Source organism: Lagopus leucura, unplaced genomic scaffold, assembly GCF_019238085.1.
Source record: "Lagopus leucura isolate 7727_CA_CO unplaced genomic scaffold, USGS_WTPT01 Super-Scaffold_100047, whole genome shotgun sequence".
Taxonomy (NCBI): domain Eukaryota; kingdom Metazoa; phylum Chordata; class Aves; order Galliformes; family Phasianidae; genus Lagopus; species Lagopus leucura.
Window position 1 is genome coordinate 269376 of NW_024962293.1, and position 24788 is coordinate 294163.

Sequence of the window (24788 nt, forward strand, 5' to 3'; positions counted from 1 at the left end):
TCAGGGTTTGCCTTGATCTTGACCTTTTATTTACCTCTGTCACAATTCCTCTTATATTTTGTTGTCTTTGAGCAATTCTATGTTCCTCTAGCAAAAATCTGGGAGGCTACCAGTGATAATAAGGTTTAACACTATTTGTATCCCTTCCTGTGCCATAAACTTACCTTTCTTTATAATTTTTGTGTGCCTTTTTGTTGGGATAGGAGGTACTATATACACACAGAAATTATGATGCACTCCAAGGAACTCCAGCTTCTTCAGCACTCGAATGTGAATCAGTGTCTGCTCAGCCCAGGGCTGCCTTTCTCTAGAGTGCAGTAGTCACATCCACACTGCAAAGAGCTTCATCTGTCTCAGGTTTGGCACTTACTGCTGACATGACCTGACCGCTGTCCAAGCCGTTCTTTCTTAGTTGTGTCTTCCTGGCAGAGTACTTCCACCCTTCCCAGTGGTGCACGTCGTGGCAATGGACGCGCATTTCGCTTGTGGATCGTGGTTAAAGGTATTCCTGTCATTGTCCCCGTTGGGTTTCATGGAGCTATGCTTTTTTCCTGTTGTCAAGGAAACACCAGTTTTTTCCCCCTGACTCATTAATGTCTGCATTTTTGTTTCCATAGCTACAAAGGAACCTTAGTGTTTTAAAATAGCGGTAATTGGATTACCTTAATTTTTTTTTAATTTGTTGGCACCATTAATGGCTCCAATTTTCAACAGCAGACACCAGAACTGTATCAGCAGTTCTTCAGCTACTAATGCTGAGCATCCCCTTGTCCTGAAATACTGGATACATGCTGAGAAAACTCTCCAGCATCCAACCTCAGGCTCTACACGTGGTACTCCAGTTTAAGTCATTGAGTTCTCAACAGGGATGGGCAATCTCTTTATATTTAAATGTAGTTTTCTGCATACACTAATAAGGTATATGCAAAACTGTGGAGGTTTTGCTTATTTTGTTACTAGTTGCTTAATATTCCCTCCATAACTATATTGAAATGCAACCATTATAATTTAATTGAAGTTTCCCTGATCATGTCTAATGACCATCTATCTGGCACTGGCTGAATTTCCAAACACCTGTTTGGCACAAAATACGAGCTGAAATTACTGAAAATAGTCTTTCCAGTTGCTCTGATTTCTGATAGGAGCCTTCTGATAGAAGTTCTATTGTGAATTTTCAAGGTGTTGACCCCAACATTTCACATATTTCAGAACTTCTGTAAATTTGACCACCAGAAGAATAAACTGGGAGAAATTTTACATGCAAATATCTAACATACCTGGGATACCAGCAGCATGAGCCAGCAGTGTGCCCTTGTGGCTAAGAAGGCCATCGGGGCTCATTAAAAAGAATGGCCAGCAGGTCGGGGGAGATGATCCACCACGTCCACTCTGAGAGTGCAGAAACCCAGAGTGGTGGCACTGCTGGTAGGAGCTGTGTGTGATGGATTCAGTTCTGTTCGGCCTGGTGCCCAGCCAGTCAGTGCGAGTGGGGATGCCTCCTGGTGAGGGGATACAGGACGAGATGTGCTGGGGCTGAGGACGGGAGGAGCTTGATGCTGGAAAGTAAGAAAGGCAGAGGTACAGAATACACATTTATGGTGCAGTGTAGCCACTTCAGACAGGTAGGTAGAGTGTAACAAATACATAAAAAGTGTGAGAAGGCAGCATGGTAACAATTTCAGCGTGGTAGGAATGTACACACAGGCAGAGACAGGCAAACTATCTAGGAGTTTCAGTCTTCAGAAAAAGTGAGTTATGCCCTTCTAAGTAATAGCAGTTCCTAGCTACACTGGGACTCTCAATTCTGTGTGCTTTTCCCATGTTCCTGAATCTTTTTAAGAAAACAAGCTAAAGAGGGTCTCCAGCCTAAAAGTAGTTACAAGCTGATATAAGAAAGACGTGACAGAAAGGAGCTAGATGCTGATCACTATAAACAAGGAATTCCCATTAACCTAAAAAGTTCCTGCTTTTCATCATGGATTTTCTTGCATCCTTGAGGCAAAGAAACAGTATTACCATAGAAACAGTATCCTGTGTCATTGCAGGCCTTTCTGGTGCTGTGTGCTGTTATGGAAACAGACATCTTAGCTGCTGTCCACGTTACACATTTCAATTATTGTGTTTGTAAAGGTATGTTATTAAACTATAATTTCAGGATTAATTTTAGTAACAACGAAGTCTCTGAAGTGTTCAGCAATTCACTGAACACCTCAAGGTTGCCCCATGTTAAAAACAGCATTGAAACAAAATGTATGAACAGTGCCCTTGAGGCAGTAACCGACCTGTCCAAATCTTAGCATGTGCAAAAAAGCTGAATAAGATGGACTGTCCAGCCTTCCAATCATTTGTAAAACTACTTTGAGAAAGCAGATTCTTAAGCTATATGATGAGTGCAAGGACACATCCTTCCTGTGTGTGTGCATGGAAATGAAAGGTGGAAAATCCAGTGAGAAAATGTGACTTAGTTGGCTGAACTGGGAACTGTGAATTCTGAAGTGTTAATCCCTGCTGAACCATTCTTTTGACTTGGGAAAGCCATCTTAGATCCTGATCTTAGGCTTATTCCTGATGGGTTTTGAGCACTTAGAGCTCTGAGAAAATCTCAACCTTTCTGTATTCATAACATCTGACATACTTCATATATACACATACATACTGCATATTTCACTAGTGTTCTGCAAGCATCATTATTTCTTAATTTTTGGAATAAAACCATTTAAAAATCTGTGACACGATTATAAGTTTTTACTTGAGCTTGTGGTCATTCATCATTTCACTTGTCAGTTGTAAATAGCTTCCTGGCCAATTATATTAATTATACCTTTTAATTACTGTAATTCAAGAAGCCTAAGTGTGCCCTTCTTTAACTTCATCTTTCATCTCTTTATCTTTTATCTGATTTTAATCATAATTATCTGTACCAGGAAGGCGATACGCTGCCTCTTTTTCTTGCAGTTATTACACCTTGTAATGGGAATATTTCTTAACACTGAAAAACTGAAAAGATATCAGCTCCAGATAGGATTTGAACACATATAATGAAAACAGGCAACCGTAATGAATTCTTTGGTAAAATTCAGGTGCCTCTGCTGAGCTTCAAGGGAAACAGAAAAACAACATGGAAAATGTCGGTTTTGAAATTCATCTGATTTTCCTCACAAGGCCAATGATGCAATGACGCCTCAACAATATTCATATCATTTAATTGGAGCAATGCCTTATGAAGCACTTCTAATTTGGCATCAGTTTGACTCCTTACACACTTTTTCATCCCTAAACCAAACTACTGAAGATGGTGTTCTTCAATTCAGCTAAAAAAACAAAACAAAACAAAACCCATGTTGAAACAGTCCATCAAAACTCCCCCAAAAAAGGCTTGCAAACTGGAACTGTGAGTTCATTTCTTGTATTCCTCTCACTTCCCCTCCCTCCCTCTGTATAATCAATGGATATCAAGATGTTACAATCACAATACAATCAAGAGAGTTGGGCAAAGTGGACAATGATAACAAAAGAGAACAAAATGGAAGGCTTACCCTTCAGCTGGGCTCACCACAAAACACCAGAAGGAGGGATCTCCAGAAGAGATCCTTCCCCTCTGGTAGCCAGCTCTTAAATAGGTCTAGGAGGGGTGCAGCCAGGCTCCCCCCCTTCCTGCAGCACAGGAGAATTGCCTTCAGCTGTGCTCCTCTGGCTGGCTCATGGCTCGCCTCAGGTGATCAATCAGAGGTTCAGGCCATGGCTCAGCAGTTCCCATACACCCTCCAAAAAATAAACCAAAAAACCCCCAGCTGTTTCACTCCATACTGTCTATAACATTGCAAATTTAAAAAATGTAAATAGTTAAAAAAAAAATCATATATGTTGCACCTTCAGGGCTACAATATCTTGCAAAAACTGCTCCTTATTAAATCTCTCTGCTTAGCACAAAAAACAAAGCGACCTCGGAGGTCTCCATATTACTTATTCTGATTAACTAACAAAAGTCCTGTAATTTATTTAATGAATGTTACAACTACTGTCGCAACTACAAGACCAAGACCTTCATGTCATACCGTGCTGAGTGGGACAAGACACCTGGTTACTTCCATCTCTGAGATGTGCAGAGGCCTGCAGTGATCTCCATAGGCTTCAGCCCTGTGTAGAGCTGGTTGATGCTCCTGGCTCAGAACGTCATTTTCCACAGGAGATGTAAATCCTGATCCCTTATCAAGGACTCGCAGGTCAGGGCAAAGCAACCCTTGTCTCAGCATGTGGGAAGTGCCTGGTGGGAGGATGCCACCACCCAGTCCCACCAGTGGTAATGCACTGAGTGAGCACTAAATGTCGTACAGAAAGAAGCAGATGTGGAGTGCTTGTCTTTGCTCTGTGCTTCCAGTTTCATGTGCTGATAACATCCCCTCCTGGGAGATGTGAAAGTGTTCCAGAAAGCCCTATTGAAGCCTGCAGCTAGTGAGGTAGGAATTCCTCTCTGGCTCTGAAAAATGAAGGGATCCAGCAGCTGAGGTTTGCCTGAGTCCTAATTGTGAACATTTTTCATGTCTGTGTTCCTCATGATTATTTGAATAATCATGGGAGTAATTATTGAACTGAAAAGAATATTTGCCCTCACTGTCCTGAAGAAGGGGCTCTCTTTCAGGCACTTGTAGTTATCTTGTTTTTGTTTAAATCTGTTCAGATCCCTTATATGTGTGTCCATATCCTTTTGAAAGTACTCCTTAAATTCTGAGCATTTCAGCAGGGAGTCAGATCTGTGTGGTACACTGAAATACATGTTTATAACACTAACAAACACTGATTTGGAAATAACTGGATTATGGTGTGTTTTTTTTCTGTCTTTACTTCTTTATCTCAGCATGTCTCAAGTTTACTGAAGCTTTGTGTTTCTTATTAATATCATTTTTTACTCAGACCTCACCACGCCTGCTGATCCCATCGCTGGTTGTTTGGGCCCATATGCACAGGGAAGCATTCAGCTGTTCAGGCAGTATTTGTTTTTTCTGTTCCTATGGCACCCATACCATCGCACATTTGGGAGTCCCTTATTTAGAAGGCACATGGTATTCATATCTTGATTAGAAAGAAAAGCAGCTGTAGCTCCTACTTGCTTCATTTTACCTGTTTATAGACTTCAGTTCCTAGTAATTATTGATTTACAGTATTTAATGTATTGCAGAGTACTGCATCCCCTGAATTAGCCACCAAATATATAATAGAGCAATTCTTCTTTCTGAGCATTAAAACCACACACTGACATCAGCCAAGAACTCCAGTTTTGCCTTATCTGTCATCATCTTGCTGACAACAATGTATTTCCTACTGACTTAGTGCTGTAGAGCTGAAGTGGATATTAACTACTTGTGCAGCAATGTAAAAGATTTCTTAATAGAATCTTCAGTTTAGAGCAAAATAATAAATGGAGGCAGCTAGTAAGAAAATATATAAATGAATGCAATGCAAGAACTAGATCTGAAAAAAAATTAAATGATTGCTCTGTGAGAATACTAGTCATTGCTGTGCCTGCTTTGTACAAATATTTATGCAATTCCTTTATATTTTTCACTCTGTGGTTATTATGTCTTGGACTCACTGCAGATAACAGAGAACTTAACATTCCTGGGAGGTGAATGGCATTCATTGAAGTTGGCTCATTCACACAAAAGTAAGTTTGCTGCTTTGTGCTTTGGATTTAACTTCTTGTTTCATTTACATTTCTTATTTATTCCTTTAATTGTTGCCTTTGCTGAAGCATTAAGTTGCAGTCAGCTTCCTGGACAGCTTCATTTCAGTATAACTGAAAGCGTACGAAGAATTCTCAGCTTTTATTTCAGGTTGTGGTTTCTTTAAACCTGATGGGTTCAAGATGTCAGAACCAGACTTTTATATGCACTTTGGATAAAAGAGCATGGTCTGAAGACCGTGAGTACAGGTATAGCTCCATATTTGTGATTTAACATGTAATATGTCATGATCACTACTGGTTCTTTGAGGTTTTACATTGGACGTTTGCATTCATCACACGTTTAATAGCCTGGTGTGCTTTTATGAGAGATGTTGTGGTCTTTAGAATTAAACAAGGATGAGATATAGGGAAGAAGCACGATTATTTCCAAACAATCTGAAGTTTTAAAGTACTTTAAAACGTTCTATCTTTAATTGTGCTGTTATTGTGCTTGCTCATGAGTTGTGGGTGATAATGTGATTATCATCTGCCTACTTGATCACATGCACATTTGTGATGCTTGCAAGAAGCAACATTGTCTAGCTGGTAATTGTCATATTACACAGATTCCAAGAGACTGTTTCCTAGACAACAGGAGAGCTGTGGTACATCCACAAAAACTGTGCACTGCTGTGTATCTGCTCTTCAGTCAAACACCTGGTGGCAGCTGCTGCTCCCACTGATGATACGGACAGGATGCAACTGTTTCTATAGCCAGAAACAAATTCTTTGATCTAAGCAAGTCAGAGAAGCTGTTGTTTCATAGGTACGTGTCACATATTTCTCATACTATGTTCCCAGCACCTAAATTTTTTTCGGATAAAAATTTGGTGTTAGTGAAATATCATTTTTAGCCTTTCTAGGTTTCCTGACATAAACTCACTGGCACAGGCAGCAGTGCTGTGAGTTGTGTTTGTGTAGGAGGTGAGCAGAGCAGAAGTGTTTGTTAGTGTGCAGAAAGTGAGCACGGGAAGCAGTGTGACTTACTGCTGTTCTGCAGGCCAGGCACCTCTTCAGAATGCTGACAGTCATTGTAAGCGATGGACAATGGACAGAGGTCTGCTGCCTTGGGAGAGGATGTGCTGCTGTTCTGCTCCTTTGATGTCAGCCATACAGAGGGATTAAATGACTCTCTGCAAAACGTGTTGAAGTGATTTATGTCATCTAGTAAATAATGTTGATGTGTTAGTAATTTGACTGTTTTCTTGAGTAAATGGAAACATCAGTATGGAGGCAGTCCAGATCCAAACTCCCTCCTTCCCACAAATAAATCTCAGATGGCTTTCACAAGATCATATGCTATTTTAGAACCTAGAAATGATTTTTGGAACCAGACTAAATGTGTCTGAGAAGGAAATGAAGGCCTTTTCGAAACAGGAAATAAATGTACAATGGTATTGTTAAGAAACTGCATCCCTCTTTCTGACCCTGCCTGTATCACCACACTTCAGAACAGGGCCACAATTTTACTACATAAGTCATACAAAGCTTGACGTTACAGACAAATAATACATGTTAAGAAACACCAGAAATAACCCTTGTAATACAATCCCTATTGGAAAACAATTTCTGGATCTGCATATGAATCTGTGGAACAGAGTTCCTTGTTGGTTTCAGTCACAAAAGCAAAGTTTCTTTCTCCCTTTTTTATGTTATAGACACTCTTCCTGTGGTGTCATCTTTTATTTCCCCAAAAGACAAGAAAAGCTGTGTGAGACACACTTGTGTGTTGTGGTTTGTGCTTCAGTGCATTTCATTTCTGCAAAAATACGTATACACGTCTCCATATACAGAGCACAGAGAATGACATTGCATGCGTCTGGGTTTGATGCTGCTGAGTGAGCAATGCACTTTTCTGTCCTTTCTTTCCATTGAATAGGTTTACATGTGATTGAAATTCATGGCATAAAAAGGTGCTTTGGAAACTTTCTGGCCAGGCAACAAGAGGTTCTGAATCTTGGGAGTCTGACAGGATTCCTGCAGCCTGTCTCACATCTCTGCTTGTCGTTGTGGTCAAGGAAAATACTGAAGGTGAATATGCGCAAAGATGCTGGAAGATTGTTATCTACATACATGCTATCTGAAAACTTGTTTCTTCTCCTTCTTCTCTTGCTACAGTACTGATGATACAATGGAGATTTGGATGTGTAAACACCTCTGTTTACTGCTCTTTCATGTTTCCTGTGTCAGAAATCAGACTGCCCATTGCCTTCCTTTCACCTTTCTCTGGCAGCATGGAACACCAGTGTTGAAGGGGCAGCAGGTTTCTGTGGCGTAAAACCCTGCTGAACAGCTGCAGGGTACTTGGGCTGTACTTTCCAAAATGATTTAAACTAGCCTAAGATCATTCTGTTGTCAGAGGGAGTGTTTGTGGCTGTATGTGTCTGTCTCCTCCATTTTTTGGCTATCAGTTATGCTGCTATAACCAGCAATATCAGCAAATGGCTCCTGCAGAAAGTTAGCTCTTCTTTGTAGGTTTAACTTTCTGCCTAATGAACCAGGCTTTATCCAGAGGATATAAAAGGAATCTCTCTTATTATTATCTGGGGATGTTTTGTTGCTGTTATGTTTTCACTCATAGTTTTGAAGTACTGGAAAAGCACTGAATGTATCTTTCTGTTTTGTTACCAGCAAGGAATTTCTGTTACATCCATTTTAATATGGAAGCAGAGGAACAGTTTATTTCTGCAGAAAATCATTCTTCGGGTTTGAGGCTGGGGAGCCTTCTGAGAGGGCTTGGGATGAGAATCAGAGACCTGCCCCCTTCCTCAGGGCAGTGCTTAGGGATGCAGGCACGTGGAGGTGAGTTTGCTTGTGAGGAGGCGAGTCCTTTCCTCTGATGAAGTCTTCCTGTGGAGAACCTTACGGAAATTGAGCCCCCTCTTGTGGATTTTCCACACAGAATGTACAAATCAGATCAACCTTTCTTCTGAATAATAACATATATTCCTGTTTGTTTTCCCTGACAGCTAGCATGCTTACTGCTGTTCCATCTCTTCTTAGGTGGTGATTAATCTCAGCATAATGAAAATGTGTAAAATGATAACCTGTAACAATTCTGATTTGCATTTCATAGGCAGCGTGGCGCCATCTTTACCAGAACGTGGGGAGTGAGAGAAGAGAGATTTGTTGGCTATTTCTATCGTCCAATTTTTCTTCACGAGAGAAAAAGAGCAGACAGAATATCCTACAGGGTAAAAGAAGACTCCAGGTTAATTGCAAAAATATGGAAACAAATGCAGACACCTGGTTGTCTTACAGTGGTCTGTGTTTTATTTTGGGTTGAATTGAATTGCATGATACTAACAGATACTGAGTCAGTGCCGGTGGAGGAAGAACAAATGTCACTGGAATGCTGTGGAATGTCAGGTTAAAAAAGAAACCATCACCCCATGGTTTCTCTGAAGAGAAAAAAAGGTGGCTGCTTTCCACTGAATCACCTGAATGCTAATTTGTGGCGTACTTAGAGCTCAGTTCTCACCTGGCAAACGTGTCCTCATTTGCAACAACGTTTGCAGAGTGTTACACATAGTGGAATGGTGACATTTCCCCATTCCCGTCTCCTTGTAATCCCAATCAGAAATCCAGAATGACCAAAACGACTTGAACAGAACTCAGAACTGGAACTGGAATTGGTTCCAACCCACACTGAGATGCTGCTGTGCTTCCTTTCTGCAAAGATTGGGACTTGTAAGAATTTGTACAGCTCGTCCAGACAGAGATGTACAGATGACTTGCAAGGCATGAGGAGCTGATTCATAAAGCACTGAAGAGACCTTTCTGTACCGGCGTTATGAAAGCGCTCGCGGGCGGCACGCGCGCTTACAAAACGGGGCGGCCGCGCGCCGTTACCTAACAGCGCTGCCGCGCGGCTCCGCTACGCCCTCTGGCGGCGGCACTGAGCGCGGGGCGGGGCCGCCTTCAGCTGCTGAATTCCGGCCGGGCGGAAACGGCGGCGCCTGTGAAACACGCGCCGTAGCGGCACGATCTGAAATGCTTTAAGATGCATCCAGAAGTCGGTTCTCGGTTAACGAACGGCACCGCGTTGTACTCTTGAGCCACGCCGCCGATCGCCAGGGGAAACGGCTCAAGAAACGCAGCAGCTGCCGCCCCGCCCGCTGCGGTTGGCGATACGGGAGAAGTCACTTCGAAGCTGCTGGAAGCGCAACGCCCGGGGCGCCCCGCGGTGCCACGTGGTGCCGGCGGCGCCCGCTGGGCGAGGTTCGGGACGCGGCCGTGCCACGCGCATGCGCACCGAGCGGGACGCGGGGCGGCGCCCGACGCCCTCCGCGCGACTCCAAGGGCTCCGCGACCTCGGCGTCACCGCTGCGCCGCGCGGGGATTGGGCGCCGCCGCGACCCGGCCACGCTGCGCAGGCGCTGTTGCCGCCGGCGGCCCGGCACCGCGGGGTGACGGAGGGGCTCCGCTCTTGGAGAGCCGCGGCAGTGCCGCTCCGCGCCCGCCGCCATGAAGATCTGGACCTCGGAGCACGTATTCGAGTGAGTGCCCGGCGCGGGTGGCTGAGGGAGCGGGGCGGCGGCTTCTTCCTCCTTTTTCTCGTCTTCCTCGTTTTCCGTCGGTCGGGGATTGGAGGAGCTTCCCCGCCTCCGGGCCGCACTGCCCCGGCCGGCTCGATGCCGGTCCCAGCTCGGACTGGGCGGCCGCGGCTCCGCCTCTCCTCCAGGGGCCGCTCCGTGCCCCTCGTGGGCTGTGCTGGGGCCGCTCCCGGGCGATCCGGGGCTTAAAAACCGCTCCGATTGGCGGCAGCTGAGCCCGCGTTTTTTAGGGAAAGTACCCGAGAAGTTTAAGTCTGCCGGCGTTATGTCACGGCGAACGCGTTCTTACCACGTTAAAACCGGGAGGTAACGGATCTCAGGATCCCCGTTAGCCAGGTGCCCTGTGCTCAGTTCGCACCACCTGCCACTGCCCCGCCGCTGCTTCCTGCTGGAGAAGGACGTTTGCGGTTAAGAGACGTAAATTGAACTGCTTTAAAAGCACGACCCGACTGCTGCGTTGGGTTCAGCTTGCATAGAACTCCGGTTACAACGCTGCGGTGCTCAGCCTCATGCTTTGGTTGTGTTTTGGCAGTCATCCCTGGGAAACTGTAACAACAGCTGCCATGCAGAAATACCCAAACCCAATGAACCCCAGCGTGGTCGGAGTGGACGTCCTGGACAGACACATTGACAGCAGCGGGAAGCTGCACAGCCACAGACTGCTGAGCACGGAGTGGGGAATCCCAGCCATTGTGAAATCGGTGCGTGTGCTGCAGCACAGCTGGGAAGGGACCGCAGGGAAGGGAAGTTTGTGAGGATGTTGTAATAGAGATGTGTGAGCTCGTAACGAGTCCAGGCAGTTGTGCACGAGGAAGTTTTTAACAGTGTTACATGTACTGAATTCCAGACAGACAAAAATTGGCAAGCTCTTACATTGCTTCCAGTTGTAAAAATGAGATCTGCCTCACTGAGTGCTTTTATTTTTAACTAAACCTCAGTCATCAGTGTCTGTTTAATGCAGTAACCACTTCCTGTGCATTTAAAAGCACTAAAAATAATGGCAGCATAATTAATTGTGTGTATTCGTGCCCATCTCCCAGCTCATTGGCACATGCAGAACGAAGACCTACGTTCAGGAGCACTCCATCGTTGACCCACTGAAAAAAACAATGGAGCTTAAATCCAGTAACGTGAGTACTCTGGTTCTGCAGTTCAAGTAGATTGCAGCTTATAGTTGTGCCTTAGAAGTTTGAAGACGAAAGGCACCTTACAAATGATTTGCAAGTTGCATTAGAACGGTGCGTTACATGTGTAAGTGATGTGTTTATAGCTGACCAGTTCTTTTTCTCAGAAAGGAGCTGCTGTGTTTTTGGCACTGCTCAGATGTGAAGCACCTGAATCGTAGAATTCTAGAATCACGCAGGTTGGAGAAGACCTTTAAGGTCATCAAGTCCAACCACAAGGCATACAGAACACACTGATGAGCAGATTGCCACTCTTGGTTTTGTCTGCTCTTCTGGAATGTTTTTCTCCAAGCCCTTTGGTGCACAGTGTCCCAGTTTCCTGATGGTTTAACATCTGCTTTATGTACTGCCACACCTTTCTGATTCCTTGACATAAAGGTGGTACTTGTGCATGCTAAACGTTGGTAGCTGATAAATGATCCAAACAATCCAGGAAAAGTCAATGAGATCAGCAACTGCTGAACTTAGAGATTCATTTATCAAGTTCTACAACCTTAATGCTAATACTTGCAAGAACAACCTTGTTTAAATCAGATCTGTGTTGGTTTTCCATCTGCAGTTTTACATAGTATTTCTGTAATACTTTTACTGAGGGGTAATCTTGTTCTATGTTCTGCAGATTTCATTTACAAACCTCGTGTCAGTAGATGAGAGGCTTGTCTATAAACCACACCCTCACGAACCAGACAAGTGAGTACCTCTTCCTTCTGAGACTGCCTGAGGGAGAGCAGACTTTGGCTCTGTAAATTGCTTTGGTCTTCCTTACAGAGGATGATGCAGTGGGGTTTGTGTGACTTCTGTTGTGCTGTCTTGGCTGAAAAGAGATAATACACTGTCACTTTAGCTACACTGCTTCTGCAGAGCACTACGGGGAACGTGAATGTCATGGCACAGTGGAGCCCAGTTCATCTCAGTTGTTCAAGGAGTTCTGCTGCGTCCTGCATGTAGCTGAGCATATCTGTGTGTCTTCACTTAACAGCTCTGAGTTTTGATCCCTTCATCAGTCCAAGCACAAAACTGCACACTGCACATTTATCTGCCTCTATTTTATCATTTTGGAGAACATTATTGTATAATCAATGGACATCAAGATGTTACAATCACAATATAATCAAGAGAGTTAGGCAAAGTGGACTATGATAACAAAAGAGAATAAATGGAAGGCTTACCCTTCAGCTGGGCTCACCACAAAACACCAGAAGGAGGGATCTCCAGATGAGATCCTTCCTTACTGGCAGCCAGCTCTTAAATAGGTCTAGGAGGGGTGCAGCCAGGCTCCCCCCCCTTCCTGCAGCACAGGAGAATTGCCTTCAGCTGTGCTCCTCTGGCTGGCTCATGGCTCGCCTCAGGTGATCAATCAGAGGTTCAGGCCGTGACTCAGTAGTTCCCATACAATTATTTATCTGTTTAAGGCAACTTCAAAGAGTGCTGAATCTGTACTTCTAGAATTAGTGAAGACTTTTTGCCTATGGCCATGGCAAAGGCTAAAACCCACTGTTACAGGAGACATGCTGTTTTTTTCCAGTATATCTTCCCATTTGCTCTGTGCGCTCTAACTGCAGGCTGCTGAAGTTGGAGCTGAGTGCTACAAAGAATCACTTGGACTTAGTGGGGACTCCTGGCTTTTGTTTCATGGTAGAACTAAGTGCACTTAAGCAACTGAGAGGGGGTTGTGCTACCAGCAAAGGCAATGGCAGTGTCCTTGTTGGGGCGGAGCAGGAAGCCTTCGGGCAATGCACTGCTTTAAACTACTCTGCACAATTCACTTTCTGTTCTATTTCAGAACCATTTTGACACAAGAAGCAATAATATCTGTGAAAGGTGTCAGTCTTAGCAGTTACCTAGAGGGATTAATGGCGAACACGATTTCTTCCAATGCTAATAAAGTAAGTATGACCTCTGTGTAATGTGTGACCACTGGCTAAATGGCAGTACAGATCTCTCTGTTACTTTTTGGCTTTGTCAGCAGTCTTAGAATACAAGTAGTTCTACTGTCTGTACTGTAGATTCCTGAATGCTCAGCCTTTTGAACTCGCTCTTTTTTTCTCCTTGTGAATGTGGATGATAAATCCTATTGGCGAGTGCTCTGAATCTTCATTGGAAAAGCATTTCCATTCACTTAAGCCTGTCACTCCTTGGCTGCCCTCCTGGTGCCATCTGTGAGGTTTGCTGTTGAGAAGGTATGCATCAAAACTCATCTCCAGCAGTGATGTGGAGCAATGAAGTGGTGTCTGAAGGATTGTTCTTTGTGAATCTTTTCAGAGTTTACCCTTTGAGTTCAGCCTCAAGAATGATAAAACACAAACTGAATAAAAAGCCACTTTGTGCTTCATAACACAGCACTGCTGACATAAGGAATATTCTTGGTTTGAGCCAGCACATCTTTCTGTGTTAGTCAGGTTTCTGAAGTAAACAATGTCACAAAGCTGTGTATTTCTTTACCTTTGCTTGGATCGTTGCTAGGATTCATACACTAAAACCTATTTTTTCTAACCTGTAGGGCCGTGAAGCATTGGAATGGGTAATAAATAGACTCAATGCTGAAATTGAGGAGTTCACAGCTTCAGCAAGAGGAACAATGAGGAATTCAATGGCAGCAGCAGCATTTGTAGAGAAATGATAGTAAATATATTTGTGTTATTAACAAGGTTTAGCAATCTAAAGCTTCTCTCCAAACGTAAATATATATATTATTTAAGGGCATACCTATGTATTAGGTATGTTTCAAGTTTTAATTTGGAGAAAAGCTAAGTTCTTACTAATGAGGCTGATTGGCAAAGCTTAATTAATATATTGGTTCAGCTGGACCGAACTTCAATTGCAGATGAAGAAATAATTTTTAGTATTCCTGTATTTACATGAACACTAACTTATAATACTTCAGACCTGAAATGGCCTCGTTTAGAGGTGAGGCTGTATATGTTGAAGGAGACTGGCATGTTTGGTTGACTTCTGTGGAACTTTTGTTTTTGTGTGACTTATGGACTACCTCTTGGGACCAAGCCCAACATGAACAGAAGGTTTGTTCCAGCATTGTCCTATTTGTTAAGCATTGACAGTTGTGTGATACAACTCGGTTTAACAGAAAGTTTATTACTTGAAGCTTGAAAAACAAAAGAATGTAGAAAATATTTTTATATGCTTTTTAACTAGTTTAACTAGTTGAGCTAACCTGGTACTCTATTATTTCTCAGTCAGTATAGGTAAAACATTCAGAAGTGTCTCTTATCTGCTAACACCTAAATTCTGTTCCTAAGTTTGACGCTGCTGGGCTGGAAATGCAGAAATCTGAGATAGAGTTTTATCTTAAACTTACAGAATAACTCCATTTCTAGGAGCCCACTAAACAAAGGGGTACAATATGCACTGAGCCTTAACAATTTCATAAGCCGATGGCGCTTCTGAGAATAGCAGCTGTTCACTCCAGACTTTCAAAGTATTGTGTAAAGGACTAAAAGGTGTTGAAGCTGGGTAGAGATACCTGAGCATGAAAGGAAGTAATATTAAGAACACTAACAATATACTCATTAACTTGATCATGCTCTGGAAGTAACTTGTTACACAACAAAGGGCAACGATTTCTTGTCCTTTAAACGCTGTGTTCTGAGTTCCAGAAGGTCCTTTACATTTTAGGCTTGTTTGCTCACAAAATAAGGCTCTTTAAGGGAAAACCTCAAGTTTTCTACACTTTTCTTTCCTGGTACTTATTACAGATTCTCGGTACTGACTTCAGTGATGAGCTGTGGGAATTTCAAGTTCAGACCCTGACATTTGTACTTCAATAATACACAGTTTGCTGGTGGTCCTATTGACTTCAGTAGAGGCTGCCTGTCCCATCTGACTCCTTTGGTGTGAAAAAATAATGGGAAAACACAGCCCCAAGTCAGCTGGGTCCTTCATTCTGGTGCCAGAGACATTTCCTGCAATTTTGATCTAAGCTTACAAGTAATCTCAGTACTCTCTTAACCTTTAAGAACTGTAATGTCACCTGTTCCAGCATATTTCATGTTGCATGCCATTTCTGTTATGTGCAACTGCCCACTGAATAGTATCTGCTATGTAAACAGCTTATTTTAAGTGGGAAACTTAGAGGGGGGTGGAAAACAATGAGTGTGGGGGGTAAAAAATAGGTATGTATGTATACACCTTTTAAAAGTTTAACTATTCTAAATATTTTTCTAAAACAAATGATTTGAAAATACCTTTATAAACTGAAATAATTGTGGTTTCTTGTGCTTTTACAGAAGATTATTGCAGCTGAAATAGCGTTTCAACTTAAGTGTGTTTGAAACTTCTGCAAAACTGTACTGTAACTTCTGATTGAAAAATGCAGTGCTTAAAAGTGACTTCAAATATTTGTTCAGCCTTCAGCATCACTTGCCATTTTAAAGTCAGTTTTATCTTTTCCTAGTTTTTGTGCACTAAGGGCCTACACAGTACGAATTCAGTTTGTCCTTGCACTGAAAAAGAACTTCAGACTACTTAATTTTTGCAAGCATTCAACAACTTCTTGGAAGATTGGATGATTTATTTTGTGCTATTTTATTTATATGCCTGCACTCATTATTCCAAGGGATATTGCTTTCTGTATTGTGCTTGGTTTTTTATTTTAAATAAAATGTTAGCTGCGTTCTGCCTAGTTCCTCAAACTGTGTTCTATTCATTTCTTTTAATTGCTAGAGTATTAATCTGGGTGGGGCGTGGAGCTGAAGGAATAGTCCAGGGTTAATAGCTTATTTTATTCAGATGTGTATCTTGTAGTATACATTTGTAAGTGGCAATAAATCAAACCTCTTTGCAGCTGCTGTGGTCTTTCTTGCTCTTTTATAACTAACCACTTTTTTTCCACCAATCTCACACATTAACTAGTGACCAAATTTCAGTTTGTTAGATCACCGGGGAAGGTTTTTGCTCTACTTAGACTGAGATCTGTACACTTCAGCTGTCAAGGAGTATGTCTCTCTACATGGAACCTCATACTGTTAAGAGCAGAAGGTTGCTTGAGTCTGTACAGTCATGGGACAGTTTGGTTGTTTACTCACAGAGGTCATAAGAGGAGACTTCACCTAAAGAAGCTTTGTTTGATTTGGTGTGATGGGCTGTGCAGCAACTACACACTGAGTTCCATCAGAGAAGCAAGTGTGAGCACTGCTATCAGATGGTTTCTTTGCTAGCTGCCTGCATAGCTGTGTCATGGCTGGCAATGCTCAGGTGAATGCAGGGTGCTGTGGCTGAATGCTTTGATGCTGCAGTGAATGTGATGTTTGCTTGTGCAGAGCAGCTGTGCATTCTGCTGGTCAGAACTAATGAGGCAGGGGGGAAAGAAAATGGAATTACAATTGGAGGGACAAAATTTAAGGGCTAGAAAGAAAGAAAGGGGGTGGGAGAGGGATAGAGGAATATGATGAGAACAAATCAGCAGTGGGTCTGGATCCTTACTTCTTTCAGCTTACCTAAGTGGATTCATTCTTCACCTCACCTGCAGATGCTGTTGAACTAGACAAACTTCAAGCTCAACTGAATAACTTTTCTAAGAAACAGAAGTGAGTGAGCTTTAGATCCAAAGCTCATGGCCTGGAGAAGATGATAAGATGGCTTATTACACTGTTCACTTGAATTTTTAACTAAGTTAGAAATCATTAGCTATTGTTGCTATTCATTGTTTTAAATGTTTTGAAAAAACAATGTGTAAAAGATTTTTGCTCACATATGATATAAGAATTGGTGATACTAGTAGTGGAATTTTGGTGTTAACTTAGTACAGGAAATTGCACTTTTCTGGTCCTAAAGATTTTTACTGTAAATTATACCTAACTTGTTCTTCACTTCTTCATTCACACATGCTGGAGACAGCTAAAGTAACAACTTGTTTCATATTACTTACAAGGTGTTTTAAGAAGATCTGTTGGGTTTGTAACCTCTCTGTGCTGTGTAGCTGCCCAGCTTCCATGCACCCATCTGCACTGAAAGTTTTTGTTGACTCAGCATTGCTGCTATAAAAACTGTGTGCCAGAACCTGCACTTGGGACTCAGTCATGTTGTAGAGTCACCTTGTATTTTGAATTATCTAGCTGAAGTAGTAAAAGCATTTCACTTTCTTAGCCTGATATTCCGCCCATTTTATTTTCTCTCTTTTTAATCCTCAGTTTTGAGAGACATTCAGCCAGCTACACGATTTCCCCTTATTTCTTCTGGTCAGGGGGAGAAAAGCGGGGGGGGGGGAATGGAGTAGGGTGGTATTGCACAGATGATGTTATTTCCTAGTCTGTAAAGAGAAGTGCAATAATGGTGCTTATTTAACTAGGATCACAGAATCATAGGGGCTGGAAGGGACCTCCAGAGATCATAGAGTCCAGGTTCCCTACAGCAGGATCCTAAGTCAGCCTAACCTTTCAAAGAAACAGAAGCACCTGTAAGACTTAAAACTTCTGAAAAAGTGCCCCAGCCCTGGCTGCCACCTCCATGCTTTTTAAAGTTTGATTCAACACTATAACAGACTGTAGACAGAAAGTTTTGGGTTATCATGCTATTTTATCGTAACATTCAAGAAAAAGCTAGCAAGCACATCAAAACATGTACAAAATCATGCACAACATTCTTAGACCTTGAATGTACCTGAATTCTTCTCTGCAGATCCTGGGCTCCTCCAGAGACTATTTATTCCCAGATGGGCAGCTAAGACTTGGCAGACCCTGCAAAATATTTTCAACTTGAATCCAGATGTCCAGAAGTTAAAAATAAGTTTCCTCATCTGCTTCATCAAATAACCTTCAAAATGTAATAGAAAACAACACAGAAGTGCAACTTTATTTTAAGATTAGAGCTGATTTTGGAGCATGTTTTCTGCTGTGCTCTGTGCTTAGTGCTGTGCTTAAACAAAGAGGAGATTTAATAGGAGATGACCTTTATTGTCATCAGCATGCCATGATTTCCAGTAGCTGTGGAGCAGATTAGGGTCATCAGCAGAGAGAACAGCAGAGCATTAGCAGCACAGCCCAATACGGCTTACACAAGCAGAGAAAGGAGATAAATCCACAGCTATCAAAGGTAGGAAGTATGACTACTGATCTGTATATTTTATACAATAGTAACTGTAATTCCATGTTTCTTGACAGTGTTATTTCATAGAAAATTAGGCAATAACCTTATGGAGTTAAGGCATAAAGAATGCAGTGAAGGGGTAATGGCTCTTATAATCTGTTGGAAGTCATGTTAATACTGGCTTTTCTTTCTACTGTAATTTTCCTTCTGTGCAATTACTTTTCTTCCCTGTACAGTGTACTTGAGAAACTTTATAAGATTAGAGATAAAGTCAGTCACCAAGCAGTGCAGTTGTTAAACAACAAGGGCTTTTTTTTTTTTTTTAAGGAACTTCTTAGTTTTATTTGCTTACTGTGAGTAGAGGACAGCATACAAAGATGCATCAGGAAAGATTTGTGTGCTCTGCCTTCTCATCTACAGATACTGACAAAATTACAACCACGCTGCATGAGCTCTAAAGTTACAGATACACTATGAATACACATTCAGGTGCATTCATGAACTATTTCAGATCTCATCATTGGCACATATCAGCTTTTTTTTTTTTTTTACTCTGTTAATTTTTGTCTTGTGTTAAACCCCCACTTTTAATATTTACACAGTAAAACATTATTCCTGTCACCTTCAGCCTGTGTTCAGCAGACACCTGCTGCTAAAAGGTGACCTCAGTGGGAGTGCTGGTGATTATGCTAAATCCGTTATACATGCAGCAGTTGTGTAATCACAGCAAAGCCTGGATGTATTCACCTGAGAAAAGGCAGTCTCCTGTTGCTATATCCACTTCCTTGGTCCACAAAATACTCCTGGGATAACTGTCTGAAGAACTCTGTGCCATCTTCTGCCTATGAGTGGAAAAACAACAGGGTTCAACTACTGTTTTACAACAGTCTTGAGATGAGAAGGCAGCAGCTGCAGATCAGCCTCTTGATCCACTCATACTATAATTAGGTGTACCTTTTTGAACTAAAATATCAGCTGTTCCATTTTCTTTTTAATTAATGCCTCCATTCTATCTCTGTAATGTTATTCATCAATTCAAGCTTACCACAACCTAAAAATTACTGTCGTTACAGTTCAAGTTTTATGCCCAGAGGTACAAAATTAAAATAACAAAATAAGACCTCACATTACCTAAAACCAAGCAGAACTGATACGACTGCGTATTTCTTTACCACAGCATCAGTTTAGCATACTGCTGGCTTTCAAAAATAAATCCTGTACTCGCTGTGGAGAAAAATTAGTTATTTCCTTTGCTACTTTGTTAGCATCATCAGGAAGATCCACAGTTTTGAGTTAGACATTATGAATCAGAAGGAAGGAATCAGTCACACCTTTACAGTGAGAGGCTGGGTTTGACTCGAAGCCACCATGTACATCTGTGCACTTTGTATTTTCATCTCTGTACATCAGCAGTAAGCAGTCTGGTGTCTGGATATCCTCTGCTATCTGGAAAAGAGAAACAAAAACATTTTCATTTCCATTACATTGCATTGCCACTGTTTTATTGCAGACCTTCAGAGGGTACTCTTTGTCAGGCTGTCACAGATGTTAAAATCTCACTGAACAGGGAGAGCCATGCCAAGACACAAAAATGGCTTCTACTGTAGATACTCTTATGGATGTGTACTTCTGTACTGCTCCCCTATGAAGGAGCAGTATTCTAAATAATTCTACGAGCTCTTACTACTCAACTTTCCTGCACAAAATCAGCAACACCAAGAGAGGTAAGGACTAGAATTGTGTGTTATTTTCAAAACTGATACTTTTTGAGTTTCATTGTGTCTTTTAAAGTTGTTCTGATGTTAGTAGAGATCTTCAGTTAAAAATATTTCCAATTTAAAATTGGTCATGTTGTGAATTTACTTGGCTTTTCAGTTTCGTCTCTCACCTGGACCTTCCTGGTCTCACTTTTTGGCCTCCCTGGACCCCTCCAGTGTAAAGACTTCAGCCTCCTTGGAACTCCTAAAAAAAATCCCCTTTTCAGATTCTTTGGATCTCTCCAGTCTGAGCTCTTCATCCTCTGTGGAATTTTCCAGTCTCACTTCTTCATCTTCTCTGGACCTTTCCAGTCTCACATCTTCAACCTCTTCAGACTTCTCCAGTACATCCTCTTCAGTCTCCTTAGAGCTCTCCAGTATCACCTCCTCAGATTCCTGGGAGCACTCCAGTTTCACCTCCTCCATTTCACTGGACTTATCAAGTCTCACCTCCTCAGGCTCCCTGAATCTCTCTGGCGACAGTTCCTCGCTCTCCTTAGATCTCTCAAGTCTCACCTCGATACCTTCTCCAGACTTCTCCAGTCCAACTTCTTCATCCTCTTTAGACCTCTCCAGCCTCACTTCTTCACCCTCCCTAGATGCCTCCAGTCATTCAGCTTCCTTAGATGATTCCTGCAAAATCCCTTCGACCCCAACATGCATCTCAGAGCAAACCTCAACCTCTTCAGAATCACTGGATCTCACTGATTTTAACTACTTCATGTTTCAGGGCTCCCCTGAGTTACCCTCATCGACTGCTGAGGATGTTTCCAACCTCATCTCTGCACCCTTCACGGATGTCTCCAGCGTCTCCTTTCAGGGTTCTTCTTCCCTCACTTCCTCAATTCCTTTGGACATTTCTAACCTCACAACTTCAGTTCCCACTGATGTATCCACTCTCACGTTTCTAGATGTTGCTAATCGCACCTCTTCAGCTTCTCTTCATCTCTGTATTTAACTCTTTTAATATATCCTTTCTTCTCTCTGCAAACTCACTGTACCCTTATAAGCCTCCCTCCTTTGTGTGCTCCTTTTTAACTTATGTTTCCTACGCCTCTAAAAGATTTTGTCTGAAGGGAGATTCAGGCTTTACAAATACATTCTAGCATTTAAACAAAACTTGAACAGGGCTTGAAAACAGTTTGTACAACTCTACAACGGTGCCTTGTTTACAGGTTTATAAATATCAATATATACTCTGCAATTTTTGTAGAGTTCAATTTCAGTCATTAAGGTAATTTCCATTCTGTCTCAGCATGGTACCTCTCCCACAGATTTAACTTTGAATTCATGCTGACAATTTGTCTTTCAAAACCTACAAATAGTACATAGAGCTAAACGTGTAAACAATTGCACCCACATCATGCATCTCCAAAACAGACTGAAATCTGAGTGCACTGCACAGAACTGCAGAGGCATTTCACATGAAGATACAGAAAGGGAAGATGTGGTGGGGGGAAAAAACAGCTGATTAAAAAGAGGAACAGGTGAGAGACAGCCAGGTGGGGAGAGAGAACATAGGGACACACAGCAGGAACTCAGGTGTCCATTTCAGCTACAAGAACTTCTGTTCTGCTAAGCCATGTTTATGACCTGGGCAGCTCACAAGGCTTAAACTGTTGGTCCAGACAGAAGGAAACCCTGCTTTCATAATGTCAGTGTAACTGCAGTGTGATCTCAGCAGAGACATCAACTGGCAAATAAGGACAGGAAGCTCTGCCTTCCTACTCTCCCTTCCTGGTTGCTGTGCCTATTAATTACACTAATAAGGTAATCATCTTCTTGTACTGGCTTATGATATTCTGGAGACAGATGACAATGTACCTGGTGAAAAATTGTTTTGTTTTTTCCCTGTAAATCTATCCTGTTATCGCTACTATGCAGATTGTTAATTACAGCAGCTCTGAGCTGCGATCTCTAATAAAGAACATTATTCTATGCTTTAAAGCTTTGCTATCATCAGTTAAATCATCACTGCACAGTGATGTGACAGCACTCCGTGGTCCCAAAGGTGAGCAAAGAGGAACCAAGTCAGCCCAGGACCTGCATGGCTCCTCAGGGTGTCCCACAGGCTGGTTTGGTTTTGGAAAGAAGACACAGGGAAGAGGTATGAATACTTAAATACAAGGATTTAATAAAACAAACAATCCAAGATCTCCTTAGCCCTAATTACTTCAACATTTGCATATTATATATGGGAATTGTCTGTTTTCCCATCGTTTACTGAAAAGTGGATCATAACCTTGAGTTTGCTGTATTTTCTGTGGTTAATCTGTTTGGAGAAAGCGTTTCATAGCACTTCATAGCACTTCAGGTGCGTGAAATAAATGCAACTTATAGCCAAAGGAATCCCACACTGAGGGCACGGATCAGGACAGGCACAGCTTAAACTCCAAACAAAGGCAGCCTGCACTGCAGCAATCAGTGGCTGCACAGGTTTACAGATCGCTTTCATCCTCACACTCTTAAATTGAAAATGCTGGGAAGTGATGGCAAAAAGAAGGAAAGACAACTGATAGAGCCTGGGGGAAAAGAAAACCCAAAACGCCTTTAACCCTTGCCTGAATTCTTGGATTACACGAGAGCTTCTTAGCGAAGAGTTAACACGTCACCAACATACGTACTTTACGGCCACGTGTAATGCGGCACGTTACCGGCTCTGAACCACTGCAGGCCACGCGCAGACCTTTTCTGGATCCCTGAAGCAGGGCCCAACCGGCCGAATCTGGAGCTGAAGCCGAGGCCACCCCGACCCACACCCCGCCCCGGGTAAAACACGCAGAGAACTGCGGGGCGGAGCCACGCTGAGCGCCCAGCGCAACCGCCGCGGAAAGTCGATTCCCTCTCGCGAGACACCTCGAGAAGAAAGGCGGAAGTCGCGCGCCCCGTTCAGCCTGCCGATTGGTCGCTACCAGAGAGCGGTAACTGGGACCAGTGTAACCGACCGGTTACCATTGGTCAGTTTTCCTAAGGTAAGTCGAATTCTGATTGGAAGAAAGATCACTCTTGGTTGCTGATTGCCTAGGAAGCAGCGGGGCGGTCTTTCCTTTTCCGGTGGGTGCTGACCTTGTGGGCAGCGGAGCGTCCGTTCATCCGCAGCCATGGTGGCGTACTGGCGGCAGGCCGGGCTCAGGTAGCGCCGGTGGTGACTGAGGACGGGCCGGTGCCGTTAGGTTCCCAACTTGATTCTCCTCTCCTTTCTCCTGTTTTCAGCTACATCCGGTACTCCCAGATCTGCGCTCAGGTTGTCAGAGCGGCGATGAAGCCTCAGTACAAAGCTGAGGCGGAGAGGGCGGCGACGGCGACCGTGAAGACTGTGAAGGCCAAGAAGGAATAGCGGGGCCAATAGGTGTGAGCGCGGCGTGTCTCGTGCCGCGGTTGGAGGAGCGGCACGGGGCTCCGTGTGCGGGGCTGGGGCTGCTCTGTGGCAGTGCGGGGATCGCTGCGCTCTGAGCGCAGGGCTGTGCGCCACTTAGGATCTGCGTTGAACGGTTTGGGTTTTGTTCGAAGTTATCTGTGCAAAGGCTGCTTGATAGCTGTGGAAGAGACCTGCTGCTTGTATCTCTGTGTGTGACACTGCACGTGCAGACAGCAAGTCAGGTCTCTTCTGGGCTCTGCCTGAAGCACTACATAACAGGTAATTTGCAAGGGCAGTTTTGTGACTGGGACTGTTACACTGATGGGACAACAGCCTGTCCCCATAAAGTCAGTGTTTGTACCTTAACATTACTGCAATTATGCTAGCAGAGAGTATTGTTGCTGAAATGTCTTTCTGTAAGATGCTTGTAACTGACAAGACTGTCATAAAATACATCTCTGTACCAAGGCCTGCAGCTCATAAGGCTTGGTTTTGAAAAAGTTGTTGTAAGTATGATCAGGAGTGATTGATTGCGTTACACATCCAGAAAAAATAAGTGGTGATAACATAAATGTTGCACAGATCTATTCTGAATCTGAGAATAAGCATTGCACTGCTTGAAGTCTACCTGCATGTGTTCTCTTGAATCGAGTAATTTGTATTTTAAATCTCTCGTAGGAACTGCTCTGTGAACATGAACAGCAAACTGCAAGCTGTAGGCAAGACTGCAGTATAACATCAACACATTAACTGTAAAATTTGCCCATGTACATAAATCAGCTAATAAATTTCAGTGCTGAATAAACAAATGAATGTGTGGCAACTGTTGTTCCTTTGGAAACAAACTACTCCCTTTTGCAGAGACACTTATCTTTCATGTGTGTTAGAATGGATGACTTTTTATCACACACTACCATTTGTTAGCAACAGATGCTTATTGTCAAGGCAGATCTCTTTGTGGCTTTCATGCTGATATTTCAGGTCTATTAATAAGAGAGAGATGTAAGTGCTGTTTAACATTTTTTTGCCTACTTCATTTCCATAATGAATGAATACTTTTGTGCTCAGAATAAACTTTTTCAGTCAGAGACATTTTGATGCCACTTAAATTAAAGGCAGAACAAAGTAGAATACTTCTCCATGGAGGTGCTGCATGCGATCCATTTCCAA

At 42.8% G+C, this 24788-nt stretch overlaps 3 protein-coding genes across 10 annotated transcripts; 2 read left to right on the plus strand and 1 right to left on the minus strand.

Moving 5' to 3' along the window:
* Window positions 1-157: 157 nt before the first annotated feature.
* On the minus strand, window positions 158-23168 carry LOC122187394. Of its 5 annotated transcripts, XR_006181304.1 has the most exons (8): window positions 22885-23165; window positions 19835-19949; window positions 19251-19345; window positions 18078-18154; window positions 10568-10666; window positions 6710-6855; window positions 1278-1556; window positions 160-551 (listed from the first exon to the last, which is right to left on the minus strand). XR_006181304.1 is itself a non-coding variant. In XM_042884853.1 (6 exons), the coding sequence occupies exons 2-6, from the start codon at window positions 19898-19900 to the stop codon at window positions 409-411; spliced, it is 660 nt and encodes a 219-aa protein (XP_042740787.1). In that variant the 5' UTR covers window positions 19901-19949; window positions 22822-23168; the 3' UTR covers window positions 158-408. The 5 variants fall into 5 exon arrangements, 4 of the variants coding, with proteins under 4 accessions (XP_042740787.1, XP_042740788.1, XP_042740785.1 ...); XM_042884853.1 differs by lacking the exons at window positions 6710-6855; window positions 10568-10666 and having other exon boundaries at window positions 158-551; window positions 22822-23168; XM_042884854.1 differs by lacking the exons at window positions 6710-6855; window positions 10568-10666; window positions 22885-23165 and adding an exon at window positions 20392-20471 and having other exon boundaries at window positions 158-551.
* PRELID3B (PRELI domain containing 3B) lies at window positions 10116-16095 on the plus strand. Of its 4 annotated transcripts, none has more exons than XM_042884858.1 (7): window positions 10116-10221; window positions 10811-10979; window positions 11319-11408; window positions 12082-12152; window positions 13246-13348; window positions 13524-13642; window positions 15176-16095. In XM_042884858.1, exons 1-6 carry the CDS (start codon window positions 10190-10192, stop codon window positions 13623-13625), a joined length of 567 nt encoding a protein of 188 aa, XP_042740792.1. In that variant the 5' UTR covers window positions 10116-10189; the 3' UTR covers window positions 13626-13642; window positions 15176-16095. The 4 variants fall into 4 exon arrangements, with proteins under 4 accessions (XP_042740792.1, XP_042740791.1, XP_042740793.1 ...); XM_042884857.1 differs by lacking the exon at window positions 15176-16095 and adding an exon at window positions 13963-14054; XM_042884859.1 differs by lacking the exon at window positions 13524-13642.
* Window positions 23169-23282: 114 nt separating the features above from the next.
* Window positions 23283-24427, plus strand: ATP5F1E (ATP synthase F1 subunit epsilon). The gene is made up of 3 exons (XM_042884860.1): window positions 23283-23393; window positions 23474-23609; window positions 24297-24427. Exons 1-2 carry the CDS (start codon window positions 23362-23364, stop codon window positions 23595-23597), a joined length of 156 nt encoding a protein of 51 aa, XP_042740794.1. The 5' UTR covers window positions 23283-23361; the 3' UTR covers window positions 23598-23609; window positions 24297-24427.
* Window positions 24428-24788: the final 361 nt, after the last annotated feature.

Bases quoted from the DNA above. Each gene is read 5' to 3' on its own strand.
- PRELID3B (XM_042884856.1), top strand. From the start codon at position 10,190: ATGAAGATCTGGACCTCGGAGCACGTATTCGA. The intron at 10,222-10,810 runs GTGAGTGCCCGG...GTGTTTTGGCAG, and splicing joins ACCTCGGAGCACGTATTCGA to TCATCCCTGGGAAACTGTAA. The intron at 10,980-11,318 runs GTGCGTGTGCTG...CCCATCTCCCAG, and splicing joins TCCCAGCCATTGTGAAATCG to CTCATTGGCACATGCAGAAC.
- LOC122187394 (XM_042884853.1), bottom strand. From the start codon at position 19,900: ATGAAAATACAAAGTGCACAGATGTACATGGTGGCTTCGAGTCAAACC. The intron at 18,155-19,250 runs GTGAATACATCC...AATATTTTGCAG, and splicing joins AGGAGACTGCCTTTTCTCAG to GGTCTGCCAAGTCTTAGCTG. The intron at 552-1,277 runs GTATGTTAGATA...CCTTGACAACAG, and splicing joins TCATGCTGCTGGTATCCCAG to GAAAAAAGCATAGCTCCATG.
- ATP5F1E (XM_042884860.1), top strand. From the start codon at position 23,362: ATGGTGGCGTACTGGCGGCAGGCCGGGCTCAG. The intron at 23,394-23,473 runs GTAGCGCCGGTG...TCCTGTTTTCAG, and splicing joins TGGCGGCAGGCCGGGCTCAG to CTACATCCGGTACTCCCAGA.